The sequence below is a fragment of the Xenopus laevis genome, chromosome 7S (genome assembly GCF_017654675.1).
Source record: "Xenopus laevis strain J_2021 chromosome 7S, Xenopus_laevis_v10.1, whole genome shotgun sequence".
NCBI lineage: Eukaryota > Metazoa > Chordata > Amphibia > Anura > Pipidae > Xenopus > Xenopus laevis.
Genome location: NC_054384.1, coordinates 19149932 through 19177729, shown reverse-complemented (window position 1 = coordinate 19177729; position 27798 = coordinate 19149932). Strand labels below are relative to the sequence as shown.

Here is a 27798-nt window from a genome sequence, read left to right as displayed (position 1 = left end):
GACTAACAAAAGAACAATAGAAAGGTAACCAGATAGCAGCTCCCTGATGTCTTCCCCTAGTTCGGACCAGTGTCCAGAAGCTGTGGCAGCAGTGTGTGCAGAGTGTTGTAGAGTTTGCACTCTTCGCCCGTCCTCTGCGATTGCTCTCGCGTACTCGGCAGGGGGCTAAGTAGTCGACCGGTTTGCCCGGCACTGACAGAAACTAATGGTGCCACAATATAGTGATCTTTCCTAGAAGCAAGTCAACATATAATATTTATTAACTAGTGCCACTTTAATATGTTTTTTGCTTTCTGTTCCTTTTTTCCCCCAATGTTAACAACGCTTATTTTATGGAGTATAAACTACCCTTCTGTCTTCATTCAGTCTCACTCTTTTGATCAGGAAAAGTAAAATGTGTTGGGTTGTCCAGTATCAGATGAAGTTACAGTGGGTTTAGTTACATGTTCTGCTGGGCTAGGGTTTGTACAAGGACCATGAACTGTGGTTTAGTAATTCAAAGACTAATAACATGAAATCCAGGATACCATTAATAGGATTCCATCAATAACTGCATTACTGTTCTACAGATCTCTATGGTAATATTATTATTATTAACAGTGCAGATTCATGTCTACAGGCATGTCTGGACTGAGATTCAAAATCCTGTAGGCCCTGGTATTTCATTTACAAAGAAGGCCAAATATATCCACCCGGGTTCATAAATAATGACTGTCTATGGCATAATATAGCAGCCCCTCTAGCATCTGTACAGTTATATGTGCACAGAGTTTTGTACTGGTCAACATGGGGCTTCTAGTTTTGTTCCTGTATTACAACTCTCACTTCAGTTAGAAGGCTTTGGGAAATCATAATGGCATAAAGTTGTGTCACTATCATTAGGGCAATGGGACATGGTTGCGGTTTGGGGTGCTTTACAGATGGTGAATTTTAGTAGCTTGGGGGCAGTGGCAATTTAAAACCTTAAGCAACTTGGAAATGTGGACTGTCGTGTTTAAAGAAATAATTGCGTGAGAAATTCTCAGACAAGTGTTTTCAGGCCATTCTCATATTTGCCATGTTTCCCAGTCACAGTTGCCAGGCAGGCGCTTGCAGCAGTGCTTTCCAGTGACTAGCATAGCAGGCAATGAGGGGGATTTTGGACTAATTTGCACTGCCTCATGGGTGCCAACGTGTCATCGCCTTTACTGTTTTAGATCTCAGACAGCCATTCTGTCATCTAAGGAACCTAGTACCTTGCACAAAGCCCTGATCTACACACTAGGCAACCTCTTGTGGACCCAGATAGCTTGTAAATCTTAGTCGCTACACATACTTGCAGTTGTGGGCACACATCTTTTGAATGGCCATTACATTCCCAGAAATCTCATTATAGTTCTTATTTAAGGACACCCTTTCCTAACCCCTCCCCCGGGTCAGCACAAAGAAGCATGGATGGCAGGTTGATTCCTCCTCAGTTTCCACTATAGAGCACTCAGGAGAATAAAGAAAGCTCTGTATAAAATAGAGTACAAGTATGAATAGCCCAAAATATGACGGACACAATACCCCATGGATTTTAAGGCAGGTCAACAGGCTGATGTTAGTATTAGGGCAGAAAGATGACAGATAAAAAAGTTTTGTACTTTTCCCTAGAGAGGTGGCATTACTAGTCTCTATAGACTATACTTTTCAGTTTCCAGCCTTACCAAATGAGTGCAATGTAGAGATGTGGCCTCCCCTAACATATTATATAGATCCTTAAAGGGGTTGTTCAGCTTTGAGATAACTCTTATTATGATGTAGAGAGTGATATTCTGAGGCAACAAATGGGCAAGGGGTCAGCAACGCCCATTTGAAAGCTGCAAAGAGTCAGAAGAAAAAGGCAAATAACTAAAATTATTAAAAATAAATAATGAAAACCAAATGAAAGGTTGCTTAGAATTGGCCATTCTATAACATACTAATAGTTACCTTAAAATTGAACCACCCCTTTAACAAATGAAGACACAGTTTAGAAATCCTTAGTATGCTACTGTCATTAAGTTATCAGCTTCAGATCCTAAGGAACGTAGTTGTCAGGGCATCTTTGGGAACATCGACTTCAGCTGAACAGGCAACTAATCACAAAGCAAAGGATTTATATTTGTATATTGGTGGTATTGTGGGTGTCTAACAGCACCAGAAAGGCCAAAGGTTGCCCAAAACAAGTATACACTACAAGCATATATATATATATATATATATATATATATATATATATTTATATATATATATATATAATCCAGTCCTGCCTGGTGCACTCACAACCAATAAATAGCAACTGCCTGGATGCCATTTTCCTGAGGACAGCTTGAGTGATGTTAATGTTGAAATAAAATCTACTTTATTTTTCACCTAACAAGTCTTTGGCGTGTGTTTTTTTGGTAATATATATATATACACACACACATACATACATTAAACTGCCATTTGCTGTTCAGGTGAACACAAGGCAAACAGTAAAATACAACCTAGACTCCATGTTGCTGTAGAATAGTATTCCCTGCCACTCTGCAAACCTCCACCTGACTTAGCTGATATACCTGTATCAGGTAGACTGTTGTTACACCTTGCAGAGCTGCATAGAAAATATACAGACTCTTTTATTAAACTATCCTGCCCATTATCAGGAGGAATTCTGGAACCTTCAAACACATGCCTGCGGCTCTGTCCTGTTCCATAGCAGCACACCAAGGGGGAAATATTCACATTCATTCTATAAAACCCTCAACATAATGCCACACAGTTATCATCATTACAGCTCAGTATATGACCTTAGATTTTAACTGGAGAATTTAAATTGCGAGCAACAGACAAGACTAAGTAGACAAAGTTGTTAAAGTGACCCGTATATCAAGTCCTGGGCCTTTTGCTTCTTTCACACTTTGTGATTAATTCTTCTGTGCTCAGACAGGATAGGGGAAGGTTTGCTATTGTAAAGATCAGTCTCTACTGTACACTCTCCAAAATTCTGCCCGTGTTGGGGATGATAAAAATTGTCCTTAAAAACTACTTTTGCATGAACAGCTCAAACATCAACACTGGTTTTGGATAAAAAAAAATAGAAGATTTGTACAAAGGCATATCATTTAGTAATATTGTATAATAATAGGTACGAGAGCAGCTGGAGGGCCACCAGTTGGGTATTCACAATTTATATCAATCTCCCTTTTGGTTGGGGCCCAGGCTTCCTGCATAATTCCATCTTATTATTAAAGTGGGGAGGATCTAACAGGTAGTTTTCCTTTGGGCAAAAGGGCTGGATGAACATGTTCTGCTAAACTCTTAGGGGGAATGTAATATGTTTCACTAGTGAAAAAAATTTGCAAAGATGCTTGCGACCATGTTAGATGGATTAAAGACCTTACCGACTTCCAAGCAAAGTTTGCGTCCAAATTGCTTTTGCGAACGTACTCAGTGGATGTAATAAAAATTAACAATTGCAAAACCTTTTGTGCAACAAAATATTCAATGAAACTCCAGAGCAGGTGTTAAATGTTTGCAATGCACAAATAAGATTCGCAAATGCAATAAAATCCTAATATTACATTGCGACAGGCAAATTTTTATTCTCAAAGTTTTGCTCTTTGCGAATTTTATTACATTTCCCCCTTAGCCTCTTTCCTAATATGGAATGCTGATATTTCCATTTATATTTTGTTCATTGTATAGCATTTGTACAGGTATAGGATCCATTATCTGCAAACCCATTATCCAGAAAGCTTATTATGGAAAAGCTGTTTCCCATAGACTCCATTGTATCCAAATAATTAAATTTTTTAAAAGGGAACTATCATGAAAATAAAAATTTAATATAAGCTTCCTCATACTGAAGTAAGAACTTTCTAAATGCAATCAATTAAAAATTCTGCATTGTTTCTGAGATAATCAAGTTTATATTCACTATTCCTCTCTCAGCATCTGTTTCTCCTCATTCTTTCTTCATGCAGGAGTTGGGTGTCAGATATTTATTGACAGTTAGATCCAATATATCTTATAGGGGGGCTCCCTTTCCTAGTAGATGTATTAGAGCTCACTAAAGATAAACTTGATTATTTCATAAACGGTACAGAATTTTTAATTGATTGTATTTAGAAGGTTTCTTATTTCAATATGATGAAGCTTATATTAAATTTTCATTTTCACAATAGTTCCCTTTAATAATCATTTCCTTTTTCTCTTTAATAATAAAACAATACCGTGTACTTGATCCAAACTAAAATATACAGTAAGTATTCCTTATTAGAAGCAGAACCAGCCTATTGAGTTTATTTAATGTTTACATGATTTCTTCACCCACATGAATGGAATTTTGTGGCTCTGTGTCATTATTTCTGCTTGTGAAATCCAAGGGGGAATTGGAGGTTTAAAGGGCTCAGTTTAGGGTAGGTTTGTCTGGGTGTTTCTCTGCCGCTATATATTCCCCTTACTCTGCACTTGGCTCCCAGTACTGGAGATATTAGGTGGGGTCCAGGTTACCAGGAAATGGAAAAAAGGGGTCACAGCATTATAAATAGTGTTTAATCAGCGACTTCTCTCTCAGATAGTTTTACCCCTGTACTGAGCCTTTACTATTACTGATAATTTTATAGCATCCAGCATTTACGTTGTACATTTATTTATACTGCCAGGAAACAGGGATTTGGTGATGAAATGATGCAGAAATCAATCTGTTGACTCTTAATTTTCTGTTCCATCTGATATGATACAAATGTGAACTGCACCAAACCATTTCTACCATAAATTGCAGTAAATGAAAGCTAAAGGGTATGAAAATTTGTGACACATTTAGGGAATTTTTTTTCAAGCTCCAAGTACTCAAGTACTGATGTGCCACAGGCAAACAGTAAGTACAGGGATCTCCTACATTGTGTAACAACTGTGTCTGTCTGAATGATGCTCAAACTAGGGGTAATCAAATGAGACACCCACATCTCTCCCTGATATGCCCACATTCATCGGATATCATTTCACTCATTTCCACTGATCAGATCAGAATGGACGCAATACGGGCGGTCGGATCATGGGACAGCATCAATGATTTTTTACCTTGCACGATTGACATCTGCCCGAATTCCAGCCAGATATCGATCATGGACGCCCGTCGGATGGCCCTAAAAATCGGTCTGTCTGCAGTTTTTATCTGCCCGTGCATGGGGGCCTTAAGAATACCAGTTTACATATAGAATAGGCACTATTACCCAGGAGCTGACTGTTCTTGTGTCACTGAAACCACATGATTTGTTTGATTAGCTGAATAACAACATTCACTTTACCTTTTAAGTAATAATAACCATGAATAACCAAAATAAAAGTAATACAAGCAGAGTGTCGCTAACTTTTCCTATCGATTAGCTTTATTACAGTGTCTTGGATAAACTACCTGGGTCTGCTAAATAAATAATAACCCTCCCGCAAGCATCTCAGGTGTATTGCATGCTCAGACATACACACAAAGCACAACTCAGCAAGAATTGAAGGAAATCATTACAATGCGACTGGCTACAAGTTTGTGAGTAAAGTTGTAGACAATGGGTTCCTTCACAGTGCTGGTGGCAAGTTTTGTAGTTTAAAGTAGCTGGGAAATACCATAGAGTGACCTGGGTGCCCCCATCCCACGACTTTTTGTTTTGTGTTTTGAGGGGTTATGAAAGAGATGTAATGTTCTAAAAGCCACGGCATCCAGGGTCTGGCGGCCTCTGTACCTAGTGCTTGTAAAAAGAAAACAATCTAAGCATAGGTTGTAGTGCCCTGTCCCGACTGCCATAGGGCCTACATGCCTCCAACAGTGAATGCTGTAAATGCTGTATTCAAAGAGATAAAGAGGTTATGAGCAAGTGAAACAAATTCTGCCAATGAAACAATACGTCACTCACACTCTCAGCATTGGTTGAATTAGCACATGTTTATACATGTGAGCAGTAACGCCACGTCAAGGCTTCAACCTTGTTACCGGCACGCCGGGTGTAACGCCTCACACAACAGGACAAACGTGACAAACAAAGACAACAAACGAGGCTTAAACTGCACGTGTCTATGTCCCACCCTTTGCTCATGTAACATCAAAACTTAAAGGACAAGGTAAAAACCCCATCTTACTTCAGATGGGAAAAAACCCTTGACCTGGATTTCTACACAACTATGAGAACTACAGAACTATATACATAACTAACAGGGTATGGCTTCCATAGACATGATGTGCAGGAAGACAAAGCAGGCTGTGATCTTAGACTCTGCTTTGCCTTCATGTTACACCCTTATCCTTTCATATCTCACGTTCACTCACACATTCACTCACATAAAGATACCCACCTGATACTTACGTGTGATGTGCCAGATGAGTGACTACCCCTCATAATTCTAGGCCTGATGTTACCCGGCAGTCTCATACCCTGGTAGATGGAATCCCAGGTGAAGGTGGAGCCGATGGTTGAAACAGGAATCTCAAGAGATGATCTGGCCTTTATGCAGCAGGCGGGAAAAGTTCTTGCAGCCCACAATCATGTCCACTATCTGCTAAAACCTGTGCTGATGGAATAGTTGTTATTATTGGCTGGATTACACGCCTATCCATACTTACGTCAGCCAGGTGGAACTTTGAAATGAGAAGCCGGGAATGGTGTCACTGTCTCCTGATGTTCCTTCATCCTCCTTGTACTCCAGGAATGACAGCTTCTCTTTATACGGCTGGAATAGCTCAGGTGATGGCTGCATTAAAAGGGAAAAATTATTTTAATCAAGACAATGAAAAATATCTATTATGAGCAAGAGAACAGTCATTGGATTTGCTTTTAGAAGTCCATATGAAGCATTTTGATTCTATTAATATAGCACTTTGTGTTTCAGTTTGCCATGTATTTCACATCTTTTTACAAAAAAAGATTACAATGGCAATATACAACATTTGTAGAGGGCAGTACGATATTGTGCCATTCTTTTGGGATATTGTGGGGCTAATTTAAAACAGATTTGGAAGAATCCAGAAGGTTCAGAGATCTTAATAATCTCATTACCTGTACCCACAGAGCATCCCTTCTGCCTTATTTGTATAGGTTTTCCTATAGGATTAAATACAAGTTCTACAAACTAAAGCTGCTGCTTTCTGATTTCACTAGTCAATGTTATAATCATCTGTGATTATTATTCCCCAACCATGTACTTACTGTTCTCGGCTGGTAAGGGGGTTGTAATCCTTCCTCTTCCAGCGCCACCCAATCGATGGATTTGTAGAATGGGTGGCATCTGATGTTTCCTCGAACACCAAGGCGTTGCTTCCGATTCTTTTCTAGCAGCTAAAGGAGTAATGGAAAATTATTTAAATCCCAGCAATTCATTTATTAGTAAATATGTCAATACTTTTATCCCTCTGTCATTACTCACCTGCCCCAGAAGATGTTTTAGATCTTCATCCAGCCAATCAGGGATCTCAGGTTCATGGTTTTTAATGGAACAAATGAGCTGATTCTTGTTCCCGCTGTTATGAAACGGTGACTTGCCAGTGGCTATTTTGCAGATGGTGATGCCCAATGACCACCAGTCTACTGCTGCGTTGTATGTTTTTCTGTTCAGGATCTTAGAAAAGAAAAAGAATCATTTACTAAGTTGTAAAATGGCGCTTTTAAGTAAGTCTACTGGGATAATATTGGCAACAGAGTTTAACGGATTCAGCTGCCCATTGAGCATATGGAGTGCAGTGAGTAATGCATGTGACCAGTTAGTTTCTCTAGTGTGGATCAGAACTGTCACATTTGCCAGAGCCCAGTAAGTGCTGGATGGGTATAACTCAGCCACAGGTAAAATAAATTGTGTCAGCAAATATGGATGATGCCTGGCAATATGTGAGTGGCACCAAAGCTCTATGTAAAGCTGAGTAAGTAATAAAAATGTTTGTCATGTCAAGTAAAGAAATGTTGTTAAGCTGGTTCTCTCCACGGGCCTATTAGCTACCAGTACCTACAGCACATTTACTCTTATTATATTGATGTGCTGTTTAGGATGGCTATTTTATATGTGTGTAATAAATACAGCCTGTGAAAGAGCTCACATGAAGGTATATTCACAGATAGAAAATAAATACCCATGTAAATAATCTGTAATTGCATATCTCACCTCCGGGGCCATGTATTCTATGGTTCCAGCCCAGCCAGTTGTTAGGTCTCCATCAAAGAGGCTCTGCTTTGCCAGGCCAAAGTCACCGATTTTAACATGTCCTTGATGGTCCAATAGAATGTTCATGGGTTTGATGTCTCTGTAAAATAAAGATGAAATGAGTAACAAAAAAGATGAAGGCTCCTGATTTGCAGAGCAACCTGTGTGTGGCCTCTGCTGTAGAATGTTACAAAAATGAAGAAATCTATACTCACCGATGGATAATCCCGAGGTCGTGCAGGTATTGTAGGCCGCAAATCATCTCCGCAGAATGGAACCTTTTAAACAGGGACATAATGGTTCAATGAACTGTAATTCATTAGCTTTCTTTTAAGAAAATGAGAAAACAAGTACTAAATTTGAATATGATGCTCCCTAGTGCTAAAGCAGGAGTGCCCATAATTTACTAATGCGGGTTCTGCTTTTAGTGATGTTGTCCCATTATCATCTACATCCATAAAAGCATTGTTAGCATTCTGTTCCATGGGAAATATTACTTAAATACCGATTTATGAGGAAATGTATATTGATATATTTAACAAACAACTATTTCTTCTGTCACTGTAACATAATAAATATCTTAATGAAAAGCATGAAATTATAGGGTGATTTAGACAAGCTGTTTGTTGACAGTGTCTTGAGATCTACTGATCTCCAAGTAAAGGTCTACTGGCAGATTCCGATCTACCTTTTGTGTACACATTTTATAATCCATCCTTCTTATAGGCACAAATGGTATAAAGCTATCTATAAGTCATATTGTACTAGTGCCATGTGATACTTACCGTACTCTGTCCATGGACAGTGTCCCGTGTTGCTTCAGCTCATCTTCAAGGCTTCCCCCACTCAGGTACTCCATTACATAGAAGGCATGCCACTGGTTACACAGACAAATGGAAAGAGTGAAGGAGAGAAAGAAACACAACAACATAGAGCAGTACATATTTTATTAACTACATTAATATAAAGCCAAATAAAGTGGGCCAAAATATCTGTTTTTGTACTTGCTGCACAAATAGAACAAAATAGAAAATATGAATCTATGGCATCAGATGATTAATCCCTGCAGGCAGAATGCAGTACTGGATATATAAATCCTGCATGAACATGTAAGGGGTGTACAGGGCAAAGAGGCCTTATATAATGTTTATGGAACTGTACTTTATAATCAGTTTGGTTGTTATATGGGTCATATAATTTGTAATAGTTATAATATATATAATATATTTGGCATTATGTAAGGGGATTAGATGTATAACTAGAGCTATCATCTAAGGGACACAGACGAACAGTATTACAAACTAAATGGCAATATGGAGTCAATGTTGTACCTGGGTTTGAAAAGCGGCATAGCCTTGGCAAAGAAATGGGCTGTGTCTGGCGATGTTCAGCACTTGAGACTCTGAGAGAATGTTGCTGTAATTTGGGGCCTCTTGTTTGCGGACAGATTTTACAGCCACATATGGCCTCCTGTCTCCTAACGAAGCCAGCATTACCTGAAAAAGGCAAGAAAAGAGTTAATATTACTGTGTATTTTAAGCACTAACACGGAAATATTCCCCAGAGCACAACACATTTTTGCTTTCTACCACATTTAGGATTTAAACCCTACAAAACAATTGTGTTTAATGGAAACTAATCACTCACTTTGCCGTATCCTCCTGCTCCCAACTTAGAGTAGAAGTTGTAACTGGAGATACTGAGCGGGTTCAGCCTTGAAGGTTGAGCTTCTGCACTCACAGGTCCAGCTTCTCCTAGAAAAGAAAATACATTTTATTTTCACCTTTTGAATAATAATAGTTAATGAAGAGCTCCTATAGTTAATAGTTCAATAGCTAATAATGAATTTTGCTGTTCCCATGTACTGCTCTTAATGCTCCATAAAACTGTAATTCTTCTTTCCCAGCACAGGAGAACATTTGCAAGTGGCTAAAAGACAAATTGTGGCCACTGCATGGTTCCGGCCCAGCCAGTTGATGATCCATGTGCATAAGATTATTCCAGAGTCCATGTATTCTGCATTAACGCATACATATTACAAACATAAGCCTATATGTAAAATGAGAGTTAACTGATCCACCATCTGCAGTTGTTCAACAGGAATTATTTTATTCTATTGGTAACCTAAATAAGCGCAAATATCTCATTGGCTATTCTGGGTCCTTGCACATAGGCAACCTTTTTTTACATATAGGACATACTGTAGGTGCTGAATTGCATCAGAGCAATTACCCATAAGAATCAACAGATATTTATTTTCAAGTTCAAATACACTGCTCCAAGCTGATTGCTAATTGATTCCTTTTGACTGTTGCCTTTGTGCAATTAGTTATCATGACCAACATGTATTTATAAAACACCAACAAATGTCACAATGCTTTACAATAAACCAGTGTATATAATAAACATACAGTACCAAAACTCCTACAGAAACAAGCAAATACCAATATGAGAAGTAAAGAGGGCCCTCGATCTATAGATTAAATTTAATATTACACTTATGTCAGTATCTGGGTCCTAAACAGCAATTGCACCAGTAAATTAGAGGCAGTTGGCAATCATTTGACCTACTCCTTTTTGCTATTTAGGCATTTTTAAGTGATTTGTCTTTACCTTCATCAGTCTCCTGCCTTCTCCGTTTCTCCTCCGTGTAGCACTCAACTTGCAGATGGTCATCCACACTCCTCTCTCTCTTCTTCTTCTTCTTCTTCTTCATCTTCTGTTTTTTTCCTTCCTCTTCTTCATGGTCTTCTCTTTTCTTTACCTTTGATGGCTGGGGGTCTGAATTTTGAAAACCAGAAGGTATGCTCTCCTCCCTGCAGCTCTTATCTGGCAGCTGTTCCTCCAAATTGCTCTCTCTCTTCTCCTTCTGGTTGTCTTCTCCCTCTTCTTCATGGTCTTCTCTTCTTTTCTTCACCTTTGAGGGCTCAGGGTCTGAATCTTTAAAACCAGAAGGTATGCTCTCCTCCCTGCAGCCCTTCTCTGGCAGCTGTTCCTCCAAACTCCTCTCTCTCTTCTCCTTCTGGCTTTCTTCTTCCTCTTCGTCATGGTCTTCTCTTCTTTTCTTCTCCTTTGAAGGTGGGGGGTCAGATTCTCCAGAATTAGAATATTTTCTCTTCATTTTCTCTTAAAATCCACTGGAGCTCTCTCTTCTGCTTCTTCTCTCTCTGACGCTGTCACACCAACTGTCATAACGGTCTCTTGCTTAGTGTAAGGTGCCATCTGATGACATCATCACCTGGGCACAGGCTGTAAGATAACATTGCAGAGCAGAGCCAGGTACAGTCAGTTATAGTTACAGTGAACTCTTATTAGGGGTTCCTTGGGAGGGATATACAGTTTGGGCTCAAATGGGGTTTGATTTAATTGTGCAAGTACTTCAGCAAGTCTACAGTACATCCATAAGAGTAGGAAGTGCAGATAGCACCCCCCCACCTATTATGTTCATTTATCGGCTCTCTTATACTTCATTCCATTTGTCCAGTCTGTGTCTAGATTCAAGAATCTGATTCTGGGCTGTTTAATATATGAAAGTCCATTCACATTGGCTTTTATGACCATGGGAAGTAATTTACTGTCATTTGTTTATGTGAGAGTGGTTATGAGCCCAAAATGCAGACTTTCTCTTCCCTACAGTGTAAAGTTTCTTACACAGTGAATAAGGGACACCCCACCCATTAAACTCTAGCATCACTGGCATGAAATGGATTCACCCCATATTGGGATATTTACATACCCCAAAGTGCAGGATAAGAATGAAATGAAATGAAATGAAAACAGCATCATTACAGGAATTATTATAAGTCACATCCCACTCCCTATTTCAATTTATTACCTAGAGTTCCAATAAACAATACAATAAGGGGTCCTTCAAAAAATAAATATGCAGATGGCACAGAGTTAACCTTTGGTTCTATGACTCCATGTTTCTCTACATGTCCCTCTAGATCAGGGGTCACCAACCATTTTTACTTGTAAACCACATTCAAATGTGGGATTACAAAGAAGGACTGTGAGTGATAGGCCCTATGTGGACTGGCAGCCTACAGGAGGTTTGGCAGTACACTTGGTTGTATGTAAACAATACTTTCCTCAAACCCTGGAATTCAAAAAGAAGCACCTGATTTGAGGCCACTGAGAGCAACATCCAGGGTCGGACAGGGGGGTCCAGGGCCCACTGGGGCTGCTGTCTCAGGGCCCTCCCAAGCCCCGACCCTGCCGCAAATCCCCCTCTGGACCCAGACCGCAGTTACAGCCACCTTTGGCATGACCTCCCCGTGCACATGCATGTACTTTTTTGACGCGACCAGGGTCCAGAGACAGAGATCCGGTTAGCAAGGCCAGGGATCGGGTCTGGGCCGGTCTGCTCTGATAGCACATCATACACCGATATATACATCATACACATCATATGTCACCAGGGCCACCATAAGAAATCACAGGGCCCCGTACAACCACATTTTATGGGTCCAATGGTCCCACCCCAGCCCCCAAGCTCCACCCCAGCAAAGATGCCCCAGTAGCTTCTCATCTTCTTTTCTGCTGATTCACTGCACATGCTCTCTGCTGCTGTCACTTACTGAGCATACAGACCCGCTCACAATATACAGTACATATAGAATATAAATGTCACAATATAAGGCTAATTAGTAATTAATTCAGATAATTACTGCATGGCAGCACAGAAACCAGTGCAATTAGCATCAGAATGTAATACCCAGCCTTGTAGCATCAGCTATTATTACAGACAAACTTCATTTTCAGCTTGATAATTAGTGACGACCCCTAAGCTTAGCTTCTCAACAGCTGCTCAGAGCCCACTGAGCATGTGAGTGTCACAGACACTTTCCAAGATGGTAACCCCGTGTGACAAGTTTGAAGTCCTGGATCATTGCTGCTATTGACAAGCTGAAACTTTAGGCTGGTGCAATAAGTTCAGTATATAAAACATGGCATTTTTTGCCATCTTAATTTATAGGGTTTAGTTCTCCTTTAATGAAATTAAAAATAAACACATTGGCGTTCAATGGAACTTACCTTAGGCTCCTTTTATGGCTTCGGGTCTTTTCGCGGCTTCAGTTTTGGCTCCTTTCATAGCTTCAGGTCTTTTTGCAGCTTCAAGACTTCAACCTCGGGTCTTTTCATGGCTTTGGGTCTTTTCACAGCTTCGGTTCAGTTCATGGCTTTGGGTCGTCGGTGCTTTGGGTCTTTTCACGCCTTCAGCTCTGTTCGTGGCTTTGAGTCTTCGGCTCTTCAGATCTTGGTTCTAAATGCCATTAAATATACTAATATCAGAAAGTTTGCTCAATTTCGACAGGTTGTAACAAATGAATAACAACAAAACAGACTGGTGAATATTTATGCAAATTGGAAAAGGAAAGAAGCAAGTGATGATGTGAGTATCTAATAAAAATTAGTAAATATGCACATAATGGGATAAAATTTAGGAAAGTATGACCCCTGCAGTATGGTGGAAGCCAATGTTTAGCGAGCGGCTGCACATGTTACAGTACGGCTCAAACAAACTGGCAACAGAATGAATGCGGTAAAAGAATCCCAACGGCAGAGAGATTTTGAAGATGAGCAGTAAGAATTCTAAGCAGTTTGACTTGAACAGAGCAACTTAAAGGGCACCTGTTGCCAAAAAATATTATCCCAAACCAAAGGTGCAGGCTAATACAGCCCGCAATCTAGTTGAGGCTAACTAGTTTTTTTTTTTTTAAAAAAGACAAGGAATGAAAAACTTGAGTGAAATGTCAACATATTAGTATTCTGCACCGGTCCCGGATCACCGACATGGCACAGTGCACATGTGCAGTGCAAGGAATTATTGGGAATTGACTGAGAGAAGGGGGTGCAGGAATTCCCATAGAAGGTACCCTTGGATAGTACATTCTTCAAGTGAAGAGGAGCACTTCCTAGGGCACAAGGTTAGTGATTATATTTGCAGGGCTGGATTTACATAGCGGGAACCCCTATGCCTGCTGCCATTTGTCACCCCTGTCCCTTCCAAACCAATGCGGGTGTGGTTGGGCAGCATGCCACTCCCTAAAATCATGCTGCCCTAGCCCCAGGCCTTGGTGGCCTTTCCATAAATCCAGACCTCTATATTTGGCACCCCCACTGAATTTGACTTTCCTTGTCCTACCTGTAAGTTCAAGAAACCCTACTGAGAAGATAAGTAGTGAATGCTCTGGCACTTGGAAATGGGTTAAATCTATAGTTCTCATGAAAGGAGGCTGGTACTAGTGAGTGCTGACCCATACAGCCTGCTTAGATTTGGAACTGTGCAGGTTACTTCAGATTTCATTGAGGAATGAATCAAGTATGCATAAAATATATAGTGAATAAAGTACCCCCCTCTTGTAAAATATAAGGATATTATTAGTTACCGAGGAGTTTCATGACCATATAAAAACACGAGGCCGAAGGCCGAGTGTTTTTATACAGGTCATGGAACTCCGAGGTAACTTCTAATATCCTCATATTTTACATCTGGGGGTACTTTATTTATTATAATACACAAATTTTAGTGAGTCGTGTGACAGAAATGACATCACTACTCACCGTTTATAACTGATGACATCACTACTCACCGTTTATAAGGATATAATTTACAGGATATTCATGGCTTTTGTGTATTATATACATATACAGGTATCGGATACACTATCCGGAAACCCATTGTCCAGAAAGTTCTGAATTATGGAAATGCTGTCTCCCTTAGACTCCATTATAATCACATAATCCAGATTTTTAAAATTGACCTTCTTTTTCTCTGGAATAATAAAACAGTGCCTTGTATTTGATCCCAACTAAAATATAATTAATCCTTATTGGAAGCAGAACAACCTATAGGGTTTATTTAATGTTTACATGATTTTCTAGTAGACTTAAGATATGAAAATCTAAATTATGGAAAGATCCGTTGTCCGGACAACCCCAAGTTCCAAGCATTCTGGATAACAGGTCCCATAATTGTATATGCACAGAAGCAAAAATTAGATGCATTTAATCAAAATATTTACACATACGCTGCACTGGAGAGACCCCATTTAATAAAAACCTTCCAGGACTTGGAGCAGAATCATCTCAGATGATATTCTGATGGCAGGACACATCGGAGACAGAATTGCAGCATTGCCATATTTAGAGGATAATAATACAATATAGCTTCATGAGACAGGGGCATTATGGGCGAAACTGTCAACCAAGCAAAGTTCACACAAATACAGCAGTTTCCAATGTCACCGATCACTTTCCCAGCCTCCCTTCCAGCTAACTGTGACACTTGTATAACCCTAATGTGGTTGCTGTCTATTTAAATAGCAATTAACCCTTTGCAACCCAGGGCCCTGAGTCCCTTTTGCGCATGAAAAGTTCTACGAACTGGGAATTAAAGCACAGTGTCTCCACCTAGGGAACACTGAGGAGCACACCTCATGGATTTCCACTAGGAAAAATAAAACACACACAGTTTGCAATAAAAGAAATATAAACAGTCCCACACTCCACACCTGGTGAATAAATGTAGAATAAATCCGGTCAGTTCAATTTCCCTTCCCCAACAGCTCTTATGTCCCAAGGTACCTTTCCCTTTGGAGTTAGTAGCCACTCCCACATGGCAGGTACACGAGCAACACCTGTCCTCACCCTGGGGAATCACACAGTGGCCAAAGCATCCACAGGCAGGAGATAGAAACTGGCTCTCCCTGAAGCCCAAAATGCTTTCTCAACATAGAGCACAACACAACCCTTTTCCAAACTGGTTAGTCTTTTCCAGCAGCACTGTCACACGTCACAGATCTGGAACTCTCTGGCTGCTGCAGCAGGGATCCATTTATAAGTTCTGTCTGTAACCCTCTACATTTGGCTCCAAAGTCAGGCACTCCTCTTCTCCCAGAGTTGCACTTAAGCGCCCAGCCAATCGGATGGCTCTCCAGCCTGTAACCGGGCTGGATGATGTCACAGACAGAAAAACAGGGGAAGGATTTGTCTGATCTTGTTATTTGCCCGCCTTTAATGCCTGTGCCACCTGTATGATGAAGACAAACAAAAAAGTAAGCAGCTGCACAGAAAAGATACTTTATAGTTCAGGCTTCTGCACAAAGGAAAGCATACAGCAGTCAAATACACAGGCCTAGATTTGTGGAGAGGCCACCAAGGCCTGGGTCTAGGGCAGCAGGATTTTAGTGGGCGGCATGCTGCCCAACCACACCTACATTGGTTCAGAAACACTGGGGATGCGCAGGAGATACAATCGATTTTTCAATTTTCCATGCACCAATCCCCATTGCTCTGGTCCCAATGATGAAAATTTCAGCGAATAAAAAGGAGGGGGTGGGAGCGACGAATGACAACAGGCCTAGGGGTGCCCACTATGTAAAACTGGCCCTGCATATACAGCCTCCTAATATGTGTCCCTGTGTTTAGACTATACAGCAAACAAAAAAGTACAGCTGCAGGGCACACAAACCAAGGGCCCATAAATGCTGTACCAGGCTACACGGTGGCACAGCCTCATGCTAATAAAGAGCAGCAATTTATAGAGAGAGATGGCAGTATTCTATGTAATATATACATTATTAAATCGTGAAAAAACAAACATTTAAGCTGCCGTGTAAGTGATATCTGACCCTAATGTCCATGTGTTACAATGTTTTCTATATTACATACATCTGTACAATGTAGAAGGCAAACCATGACCAATCAGGTCCTTTGGTTACTGACACAGTGCTGCCCTCTCCTGGTTCTTTCATGACATGTACAACTTATTTCACAATTTACTTTTACTATATCATTTACTGCAGTTAGAGTTTTTTTAAAGGAACAGTAACATAAAAAAATAAAGTGTTTTACAATAATAAAAATATAATGCTGTGTTGCTCTGCATTAGTAAAACTGATGTGTTTGCTTCATAAATACTACTATAGTTTATAAATAAGCTGCTGTGTTGCAATGGGGGCAGCCATTCAAAGGAGAAAAGGCTCAGGTTACACAGCAGATAGCAGATAAGCTCTCTGCTGTAATAAGCATAATTGTGTTATCTGTTATCCACTATTTAACCTGTGTGTGTTTACTGGTGGTCGCGCCGGTCTTCATTTTGAGCGCATGCACATTGCCACATCCCCTCAACCTGGAAGTGGAGCAAGTAAGCTTGATTGCTGCTGCCGACCTCTGCCTGTTTCTGGACTTTGCCTTGCTTAACACCTGGTTAGGGTTGCCACCTTTTCGGGAAACAAATACCGACCTTCCTATATATTTATCTTTTTCACCTATTCACCTTTTAAAAAAAAAAATTACCAGCCATCGTGGGGGGCGGAAAAGAAAGGGGCGGGGTGTGATGGGAAAAGGGGCAGAGCCATGCTGGAGTAGCGTCACAAAAGGGGCGGGGCCACCGCCCAAAGCCGACGAAAATGTACGTTTTCATCGGCGGGCAGGGGATTTTGTAAATGCTATTACAAATTACCGGCAGCTACATTGCCAGCAAATTTGTAATACCGGCCCTGGCAGGTGTTTTACCAGCTAGGCCAGTGGCAACCCTATCTACAACCTTATATATGGCCACACGCAATCTTTGTACAGTTTTGGCAGGTTGGCAGCATAAGGCTTTTAAACCAATGTAAATTCATGTTGCAAATGACCACCATCTCAAAATAACTGCAGTTATCATGTGGTTGTGGTGTGCCGATAAATTGAGTATGAATAAATGATTCTTTATAAAGTCAATTGACTATCTACAAGTCACACCTTAAAAGGGGGTTTGCTCACCTTTATACCTTACAGATTACCGTTGGCAATGACCATACGCAGGGGAACCAGGTACAGACTGACTGACCCATGAGCAAATGGACAGAAATGGTATAAGAGGCCTTACTGCCATAGTCACCTCTTTATTGTTCTCCTCGTTTGGGCCTATAATAGAACCCACCAGAAATGAAGAGGAAGAGGTGCACCCTACACTAGCAGGCACAGTGCATTGGTAGATTACCATTTATGTGTTTCAGAAGAGGAAAAAAAAGCACACCACCATACTCAGGCTCTTGCTCAGGGGCGTAACTACAGAGGAAGCAGACCCTGCGGCTGCAGGGGGCCCAGGAGGTATAGGGGGCCCCATGAGGCTCAAATTCATATACAATTTCAATACATTTTGGTAAACCAGGACAACCTCTGGATATGTTTGGGGCCCTAAAATTAGTTTGCTGTGGGGCCCAGTAACATCTAGTTACGCCACTGCTCTTGCTATAAAAAAAAAAATTATTACAGCAGAAACATAGCACAAGCTTTAGATTACTGTTTCCCCAGGTAACTATACTATTTAACTACTGGCAGGGTCAGACTGGAGCCTTAAGGCTTCCCCCTGCACAAACCCCAGTGAGCTGTGCAATTGCTGTCAGGCTGCGTGCCTACATGGAAAAATGGCAAGAATATAGGAAGGCCGGTGTCTTTTTCCAGAAAAGGTGGCAACCCTAGGCACAGGTCAGTTTATTTAGAAGCTGTTGGATTTTCGAGCATTGTCTACTGGTCTGTACAGACAAAACACACATGCTAAGATGTAATGGGCATCTAACAAATGGCACAAAATTCACTTAATCTCTCTGCATTTGGTGCAAGTTACAGTATTTCCATTGCAATGATACTTTTGGCTGAAAGATAGCAGCTTATTTTCTTTGCTTTCTCTACTTGTTCTTAACAGATACAAAAAACCTCAGGAAGTTTAGAGGATGACCCCAAATTGAGGAAAAAAAACATGGGGATTAGGGAAGTCCACACTTGGAACCTCACAGCTGTGGTTGGCCTAGAACTCCCAGCAGCCTCCTGACAACTTTTGGTTGTTGGTGAGATACTGAAAGGTTTTCAAGCACATTAAAAATAGACGTGCAAACCTCTCTAATAAGGAATACGGCTAAACAAAAAGAAAACAATTCTCTCTTGCTCAAACCTCAATGGTGTATCACTGGCAATAAGACTGCACTACCAAAGATTGACAAGAGGGCAAGATAAAGCAGAGAAAGCAAAATGGTGGTTCGTGGGTTCATCGAATGGTGCCAAGGTTTCTTCTCATTATCTAAGCTGCTACACAGGCTTTGGAACAAGGAGTCCAGAAAACAAGTTGTATCTTTGTTGGAGGTGTCTGGAAAATTGAAGGAATATGTTCTGCTGTCATTTATTTCCATGTTTCTAGAAAGTAATCACATAGATAAAATAGGTTTAAGTTCATTATACGGCTCATAAACTGGATAACAGTTGCATGCTCAGTCAAATATTGTCTGAATTTGACCAGTAAAATATTTTTTTAAAGCAATCTGCTTTGGACAATCTTCCTTTCAAAGCTAACTATCTTTGACAAATGACCTTATAATAGGTGTGAGCTAAACGATCAGCAGCTTCAAAGCTGACTTAAATTTTAGTGCACTCTGCGAGCTTTCCAGATTTCTCAGTAATTTCCCCATAGATCTCCTTAAACATTTTGTACGCAGGATAACACGGCAGAGTTATAAATAAAAGCAATTTTGCTAAGGAGGATCTCTAAAAAAGCAAAGACCTCCTAGATTTGTAGTGCAGGTACAGAATACCTTACACAATGGGGGGTTACTTTTAATTAGCCTTGTCTCTCCTATGATGATAACCTATTAGAAATGCAGAACATTCTAATTTTACAGATACACTGAAAGCTCTGCCTTCAAGCTCTGTTAAAGCTCTTTAAAGTGAAATTGAGTTGTGACTGAAATACATGGATGAGTCTTGGATGGTATTTTACTGTACAACTTGTTGGTTAAAATGACAGAAAGAAAAGGGATTGCACCAGAAATAGTGGCAACTCCAATGGGCTGTGTCCTAGCTTTGCTTTAAAACACTCTAGTATCAGAGCCATTAAAAATGGAACACTTTGAAGGAAAACATGACTTATTCAGAGTTATTAATGGGGCTTAACAAAATGCGTGTGTGTTACATCACCCCCCGGACTCACCCCAACCAAATCATGATCACCCATGCCCTGGAATCCGAGAAACAAGAACAAGGTTTTATTTTGTATTACTGATGTGTAGCTTTAGAGGTAGGTCAAGTTAGAAACAGAATGTTGCTCATGGAAGGCTCATGTTTTGTTACAAATATAAAGCCCTGGTGTGAAGTGCAGGCCTTACTGTTAGTCCATAAGTGGTACTAGTACAGGGCCTAGTTTAGAGAACCCACAGGCACACCCAACCTCTCAATATAGTTATACTCTGGTTCTCATTACTGAGAGGGGTTGGCACCTGCCTGGAATACTCACAGAGTAATCGGCACACAGAATTTCTCTTCCACAGGGCGATGCTTTGTGTTTATTGTGTTAAACAGGCTGCACACAATGTTTTGTGGGTGTACAGGGCCCCTTGCAGTCTGCATCCGTTACAGCTTGTCGTTATTGTGGCTGCGGGTCTCTGAGACCTCTGGCAATTCCTCAAGACAGTGTACAAAGTAAAAAAAAATTACATTGCACCTGTTTTTGACTTTCTGCACATGGCCGTCAAATGAGTTAGTGGGGCAAATTCACTAAAGGGCGAATTTTCACCTGGGAAGGTTTTGCCACACTTTGCGCCACTTCATCAGACATTAATTCGCAGTGTATAAGCTAATTCATCAAAATGCAGTTACATCTCTGCAGCTGAACGCATGAATTCGTCAGCGCAAACATTTCATAGCAAACGTTCGCCAGCGTTACTTTCTTCCAATCGAAACTTCGTTGACAAACTTACGCTTAGGTCAATTTGAATAGGGTGGGTACATATAGGTCATATATGTGTCTTTATTAGTGATGGTGCAAATGCTTGAAGCGGCCACTTATTATTATTAGGGATGCACCAAATCAACCAACAGTGAATGCTGTAAATGCTGTATTCAAAGAGATAAAGAGGTTATGAGCAAGTGAAACCAATTCTGCCAATGAAACAATACATAACTCACACTCTCAGCATTGGTTGAATTAGCACATGTTTATACATGTGAGCAGTAACGCCACGTCAAGGCTTCAACCTTGTTACCGGCACGCCGGGTGTAACGCCTCACACAACAGGACAAACGTGACAAACAAAGACAACAAACGAGGCTTAAACTGCACGTGTCTATGTCCCACCCTTTGCTCAATTAACATCAAAACTTAAAGGTCAAGGTAAAAACCCCATCTTACTTCAGATGGGAAAAAACCCTTGATCTGGATTTCTACACAACTATGAGAACTACAGAACTATATACATAACTAACAGGGTATGGCTTCCATAGACATGATGTGCAGGAAGACAAAGCAGGCTGTGATCTTAGACTCTGCTTTGCCTTCATGTTACACCCTTATCCTTTCATATCTCACGTTCACTCACACATTCACTCACATAAAGATACCCACCTGATACTTACGTGTGATGTGCCAGATGAGTGACTGCCCCTCATAATTCTAGGCCTGATGTTACCCAGCAGTCTCATACCCTGGTAGATGGAATCCCAGGTGAAGGTGGAGCCGATGGTTGAAACAGGAATCACAAGAGATGCTCTGGCCTTTATGCAGCAGGCGGAAAAGTTCTTGCAGCCCACAATCATGTCCACTATCTGCTAAAACCTGTGCTGATGGAATAGTTGTTATTATTGGCTGGATTACACGCCTATCCATACTTACGTCAGCCAGGTGGAACTTTGAAAAGAGAAGCCGGGAATGGTGTCACTGTCTCCTGATGTTCCTTCATCCTCCTTGTACTCCAGGAATGACAGCTTCTCTTTACACGGCTGGAATAGCTCAGGTGATGGCTGCATTAAAAGGGAAAAATTATTTTAATCAAGACAATGAAAAATATCTATTATGAGCAAGAGAACAGTCATTAGATTTGCTTTTAGAAGTCCATATGAAGCATTTTGATTCTATTAATATAGCACTTTGTGTTTCAGTTTGCCATGTATTTCACATCACTTTAAAAAAAAGATTACAATGGCAAGATACAACATTTTTAGAGGGCAGTACTATATTGTGCCATTCTTTTGGGATATTGTGGGGCTAATTTAAAACAGATTTGGAAGAATCCAGAAGGTTCAGAGATTTTATTAATCTCATTACCTGTACCCACAGAGCATCCCTTCTGCCTTATTTGTATAGGTTTTCCTATAGGATTAAATACAAGTTCCACAATCTAAAGCTGCTGCTTTCTGATTTCACTAGTCAATGTTATAATCATCTGTGATTATTATTCCCCAACCATGTACTTACTGTTCTCGGCTGGTAAGGGGGTTGTAATCTTTCCTCTTCCAGCGCCGCCCAATCGATGGATTTGTAGAATGGGTGGCATCTGATGTTTCCTCGAACACCAAGGCGTTGCTTCCGATTCTTTTCTAGTAGCTAAAGGATTAATGGAAAATTATTTAAATCCCAGCAATTCATTTATTAGTAAATATGTCAATACTTTTATCCCTCTGTCATTACTCACCTGCCCCAGAAGATGTTTTAGATCTTCATCCAGCCAATCAGGGATCTTGGGTTCATGGTCTTTGATGGAACTAATGAGCTGATTCTTGTTCCCGCTGTTATGAAACGGTGACTTGCCAGTGGCTATTTTGCAGATGGTGATGCCCAATGACCACCAGTCTACTGCTGCGTTGTATGTTTTTCTGTTCAGGATCTTAGAAAAGAAAAAGAATCATTTACCAAATTGTAAAATGGCGCTTTTAAGTAAGTCTACTGGGATAATATTGGCAACAGAGTTTAACGGATTCAGCTGCCCATTGAGCATATGGAGTGCAGTGAGTAATGCATGTGACCAGTTAGTTTCTCTAGTGTGGATCAGAACTGTCACATTTGCCAGAGCCCAGTAAGTGCTGGATGGGTATAACTCAGCCACAGGTGAAAAAAACTGTGTCAGCAAATATGGATGATGTCTGGCAATATGTGAGTGGCACCAAAGCTCTATGTAAAGCTGAGCAAGTAATAAAAGTGTTTGTCATGTCAAGTAAAGAAATGTTGTTAAGCTGGTTCTCTCCACGGGCCTATTAGCTACCAGTACCTACAGTAAATTTACTCTTAGTATATTGATGTGCTGTTTAGGATGGCTATTTTATATGAGTGTAATAAATACAGCCTGTGAAAGTGCTCACATGAAGGTATATTCACAGATAGAAAATAAATACCCATGTAAATAATCTGTAATTGCATATCTCACCTCCGGGGCCATGTATTCTATGGTTCCGGCCCAGCCAGTTGTTAGGTCTCCATCAAAGAGGCTCTGCTTTGCCAGGCCGAAGTCACCGATTTTAACGTGTCCTTGATGGTCCAATAGAATGTTCATGGGTTTGATGTCTCTGTAAAATAAAGATGAAATGAGTAACAAAAAAAGATGAAGGCTCCTGATTTGCAGAGCAACCTGTGTGCCGCCTCTGCTGTAGAATGTTACAAAAATGAAGAAATCTATACTCACCGATGGATAATCCCGAGGCCGTGCAGGTATTGTAGGCCGCAAATCACCTCCGCAGAATGGAACCTTTTAAACAGGGACATAATGGTTCAATGAACTGTAATTTATTAGCTTTCTTTTAAGAAAATGAGAAAACAAGTACTACATTTGAATATGATGCTCCCTAGTGCTAAAGCAGGAGTGCCCATAATTTACTAATGCGGGTTCTACTTTTAGTGATGTTGTCCCATTATCATCTACATCCATAAAAGCATTGTTAGCATTCTGTTCCATGGGAAATATTACTTAAATACCGATTTATGAGAAAATGTATATTGATATATTTAACAAACAACTATTTCTTCTGTCACTGTAACATAATAAATATCTTAATGAAAAGCATGAAATTATAGGGTGATTTAGACAAGCTGTTTGTTGACAGTGTCTTGAGATCTACTGATCTCCAAGTAAAGGTCTACTGGCAGATACCGATCTACCTTTTGTGTACACATTTTATAATCCATCCTTCTTATAGGCACAAATGGTATAAAGCTATCTATAAGTCATATTGTACTAGTGCCATGTAATACTTACCGTACTCTGTCCATGGACAGTGTCCCGTGTTGCTTCAGCTCATCCTCAAGGCTTCCCCCACTCAGGTACTCCATTACATAGAAGGCATGCCACTGGTTACACAGACAAATGGAAAGAGTGAAAGAGAGAAAGAAACACAACAACATAGAGCAGTACATATTTTATTAATTACATTAATTTAAAGCCAAATAAAGTGGGCCAAAATATCTGTTTTTGTACTTGCTGCACAAATAGAACAAAATAGAAAATATGAATCTATGGCATCAGATGATTAATATTGTGGGTAGTTGGTGGGTATCCTGCATGTTGTTATTAATCCCTGCAGGCAGAATGCAGTACTGGATATATAAATCCTGCATGAACATGTAAGGGGTGTACAGGGCAAAGAGGCGTTATATAATGTTTATGGAACTGTAGTTTATAATCCATTTGGTTGTTATATGGGTCATATAATTTGTAATAGTTATAATATATATAATATATTTGGCATTATGTAAGGGGATCAGATGTATGACTAGAGCTATCATCTAGGGGATATAGAGGAACAGTATTACAAACTAAATGGCAATATGGAGTCAATGTTGTACCTGGGTTTGAAAAGCGGCATAGCCTTGGCAAAGAAATGGGCTGTGTCTGGCGATGTTCAGCACTTGAGACTCTGAGAGAATGTTGTTGTAATTTGGGGCCTCTTGTTTGCGGACAGATTTTACAGCCACATATGGCCTCCGGTCTCCTAACGAAGCCAGCATTACCTGAAAAAGGCAAGAAAAGAGTTAATATTACTGTGTATTTTAAGCACTAACATCGAAATATTCCCCAGAGCACAACACATTTTTGCTTTCTACCACATTTAGGATTTAAACCCTACAAAACAATTGTGTTTAATGGAAACTAATCACTCACTTTGCCGTATCCTCCTGCTCCCAACTTAGAGTAGAAGTTGTAACTGGAGATACTGAGCGGGTTTAGCCTTGAAGGTTGAGCTTCTGCACTCACAGGTCCAGCTTCTCCTAGAAAAGAAAATACATTTTATTTTCACCTTTTGAATAATAATAGTTAATGAAGAGCTCCTATAGTTAATAGTTCAATAGCTAATAATGAATTTTGCTGTTCCCATGTACTGCTCTTAATGCTCCATAAAACTGTAACTCTTCTTTCCCAAACAGCACAGGAGAACCTTTTCAAGTGGCTAAAAGACAAATTGTGGCCACTGCATGGTTCCGGCCCAGCCAGTTGATGATCCATGTGCATAAGATTATTCCAGAGTCCATGTATTCTGCATTAGCGCATACATATTACAAACATAAGCCTATATGTAAAATGAGAGTTAACTGATCCACCATCTGCAGTTGTTCAACAGGAATTATTTTATTCTATTGGTAACCTAAATAAGCGCAAATATCTCATTGGCTATTCTGGGTCTTTGCACATAGGCAACCTTTTTTTACATATAGGACATACTGTAGGTGCTGAATTGCATCAGAGCAATTACCCATAAGAATCAACAGATATTTTTTTTCAAGTTCAAATACACTGATCCAAGCTGATTGCTAATTGATTCCTTTTGACTGTTGCCTTTGTGCAATTAGTTATCATGACCAACATGTATTTATAAAACACCAACAAATGTCACAATGCTTTACAATAAACCAGTGTATATAATAAACATACAGTACCAAAACTCCTACAGAAACAAGCAAATACCAATATGAGAAGTAAAGAGGGCCCTCGATCTATAGATTAAATTTAATATTACACTTATGTCAGTATCTGGGTCCTTAACAGCAATTGCACCAGTAAATTAGAGGCAGTTGACAATCATGTGACCTACTCCTTTTTGCTATTTAGGCATTTTTAAGTGATTTGTCTTTACCTTCATCAGTCTCCTGCCTTCTCCGTTTCTCCTCCGTGTAGCACTCAACTTGCAGATGGTCATCCACACTCCTCTCTCTCTTCTTCTTCTTCTGTTTTTTTCCTTCCTCTTCTTTATGGTCTTCTCTTTTCTTTACCTTTGATGGCTGGGGGTCTGAATTTTGAAAACCAGAAGGTATGCTCTCCTCCCTGCAGCTCTTATCTGGCAGCTGTTCCTCCAAATTGCTCTCTCTCTTCTCCTTCTGGTTGTCTTCTCCCTCTTCTTCATGGTCTTCTCTTCTTTTCTTCACCTTTGAGGGCTCAGGGTCTGAATCTTTAAAACCAGAAGGTATGCTCTCCTCCCTGCAGCCCTTCTCTGGCAGCTGTTCCTCCAAACTCCTCTCTCTCTTCTCCTTCTGGCTTTCTTCTTCCTCTTCGTCATGGTCTTCTCTTCTTTTCTTCTCCTTTGAAGGTGGGGGGTCAGATTCTCCAGAATTAGAATATTTTCTCTTCATTTTCTCTTAAAATCCACTGGAGCTCTCTCTTCTGCTTCTTCTCTCTCTGACGCTGTCACACCAACTGTCATAACGGTCTCTTGCTTAGTGTAAGGTGCCATCTGATGACATCATCACCTGGGCACAGGCTGTAAGATAACATTGCAGCGCAGAGCCAGGTACAGTCAGTTATAGTTACAGTGAACTCTCATTAGGGGTTCCTTGGGAGGGATATCCAGTATGGGCTCAAATGGTGTTTGATTTAATTGTGCAAGTACTTCAGCAAGTCTACAGTACATCCATAAGAGTAGGAAGTGCAGATAGCACCCCCCCACCTATTATGTTCATTTATCGGCTTTCTTATACTTCATTCCATTTGTCCAGTCTGTTTCTAGATTCAAGAATCTGATTCTGGGCTGTTTAATATATGAAAGTCCATTCACATTGGCTTTTATGACCATGGGAAGTAATTTATTGTCATTTGTTTATGTGAGAGTGGTTATGAGCCCAAAATGCAGACTTTCTCTTCCCTACAGTGTAAAGCTTCTTACACAGTGAATAAGGGACATCCCACCCATTAAACTCTAGCATCACTGGCATGAAATGGATTCACCCCATATTGGGATATTTACATACCCCAAAGTGCAGGGTAAGAATGAAATTAAATGAAAACAGCATCATTACAGGAATTATTATAAGTCACATCCCACTCCCTATTTCAATTTATTACCTAGAGTTCCAATAAACAATACAATAAGGGGTCCTTCAAAAAATAAATATGCAGATGGCACAGAGTTAACCTTTGGTTCTATGACTCCATGTTTCTCTACATGTCCCTCTAGATCAGGGGTCACCAACCATTTTTACTTGTAAACCACATTCAAATGTGGGATTACAAAGAAGGACTGTGAGTGATAGGCCCTATGTGGACTGGCAGCCTACAGGAGGTTTGGCAGTACACTTGGTTGTATGTAAACAATACTTTCCTCAAAGCCTGGAATTCAAAAAGGCCACTGAGAGTAACATCCAGGGTCGGACAGGGGGGTCCAGGGCCCACTGGGGCTGCTGTCTCAGGGCCCTCACAAGCCCCGACCCTGCCGCAAATCCCCCTCTGGACCAAAACCGCAGTTACAGCCACCTTTGGCATGACTTCCCCGTGCACATGCATGCACTTTTTTGACGCGACCAGGGTCCAGAGATCCGGTTAGCAAGGCCAGGGATCGGGTCTGGGCCGGTCTGCTCTGATAGCACATCATACACCGATATATACATCATACACATCA

General features: G+C 40.4%; 1 protein-coding gene across 2 annotated transcripts; it reads right to left on the bottom strand.

The window, feature by feature from the left end:
- Positions 1-5700: 5700 nt before the first annotated feature.
- LOC121396210 (protein kinase C delta type-like) lies at positions 5701-27798 on the bottom strand. 2 transcript variants are annotated; one of them, XM_041570949.1, is made up of 9 exons: positions 26044-27798; positions 25074-25180; positions 24758-24922; positions 24171-24262; positions 23601-23663; positions 23346-23484; positions 22617-22808; positions 7185-7313; positions 5701-6729 (listed from the first exon to the last, which is right to left on the bottom strand). In XM_041570949.1, exons 1-9 carry the CDS (start codon positions 26534-26536, stop codon positions 6598-6600), a joined length of 1512 nt encoding a protein of 503 aa, XP_041426883.1. In that variant the 5' UTR covers positions 26537-27798; the 3' UTR covers positions 5701-6597. The 2 variants fall into 2 exon arrangements, with proteins under 2 accessions (XP_041426883.1, XP_041426882.1); XM_041570948.1 differs by lacking the exons at positions 5701-6729; positions 7185-7313 and adding exons at positions 20935-21945; positions 22400-22528 and having other exon boundaries at positions 26044-27501.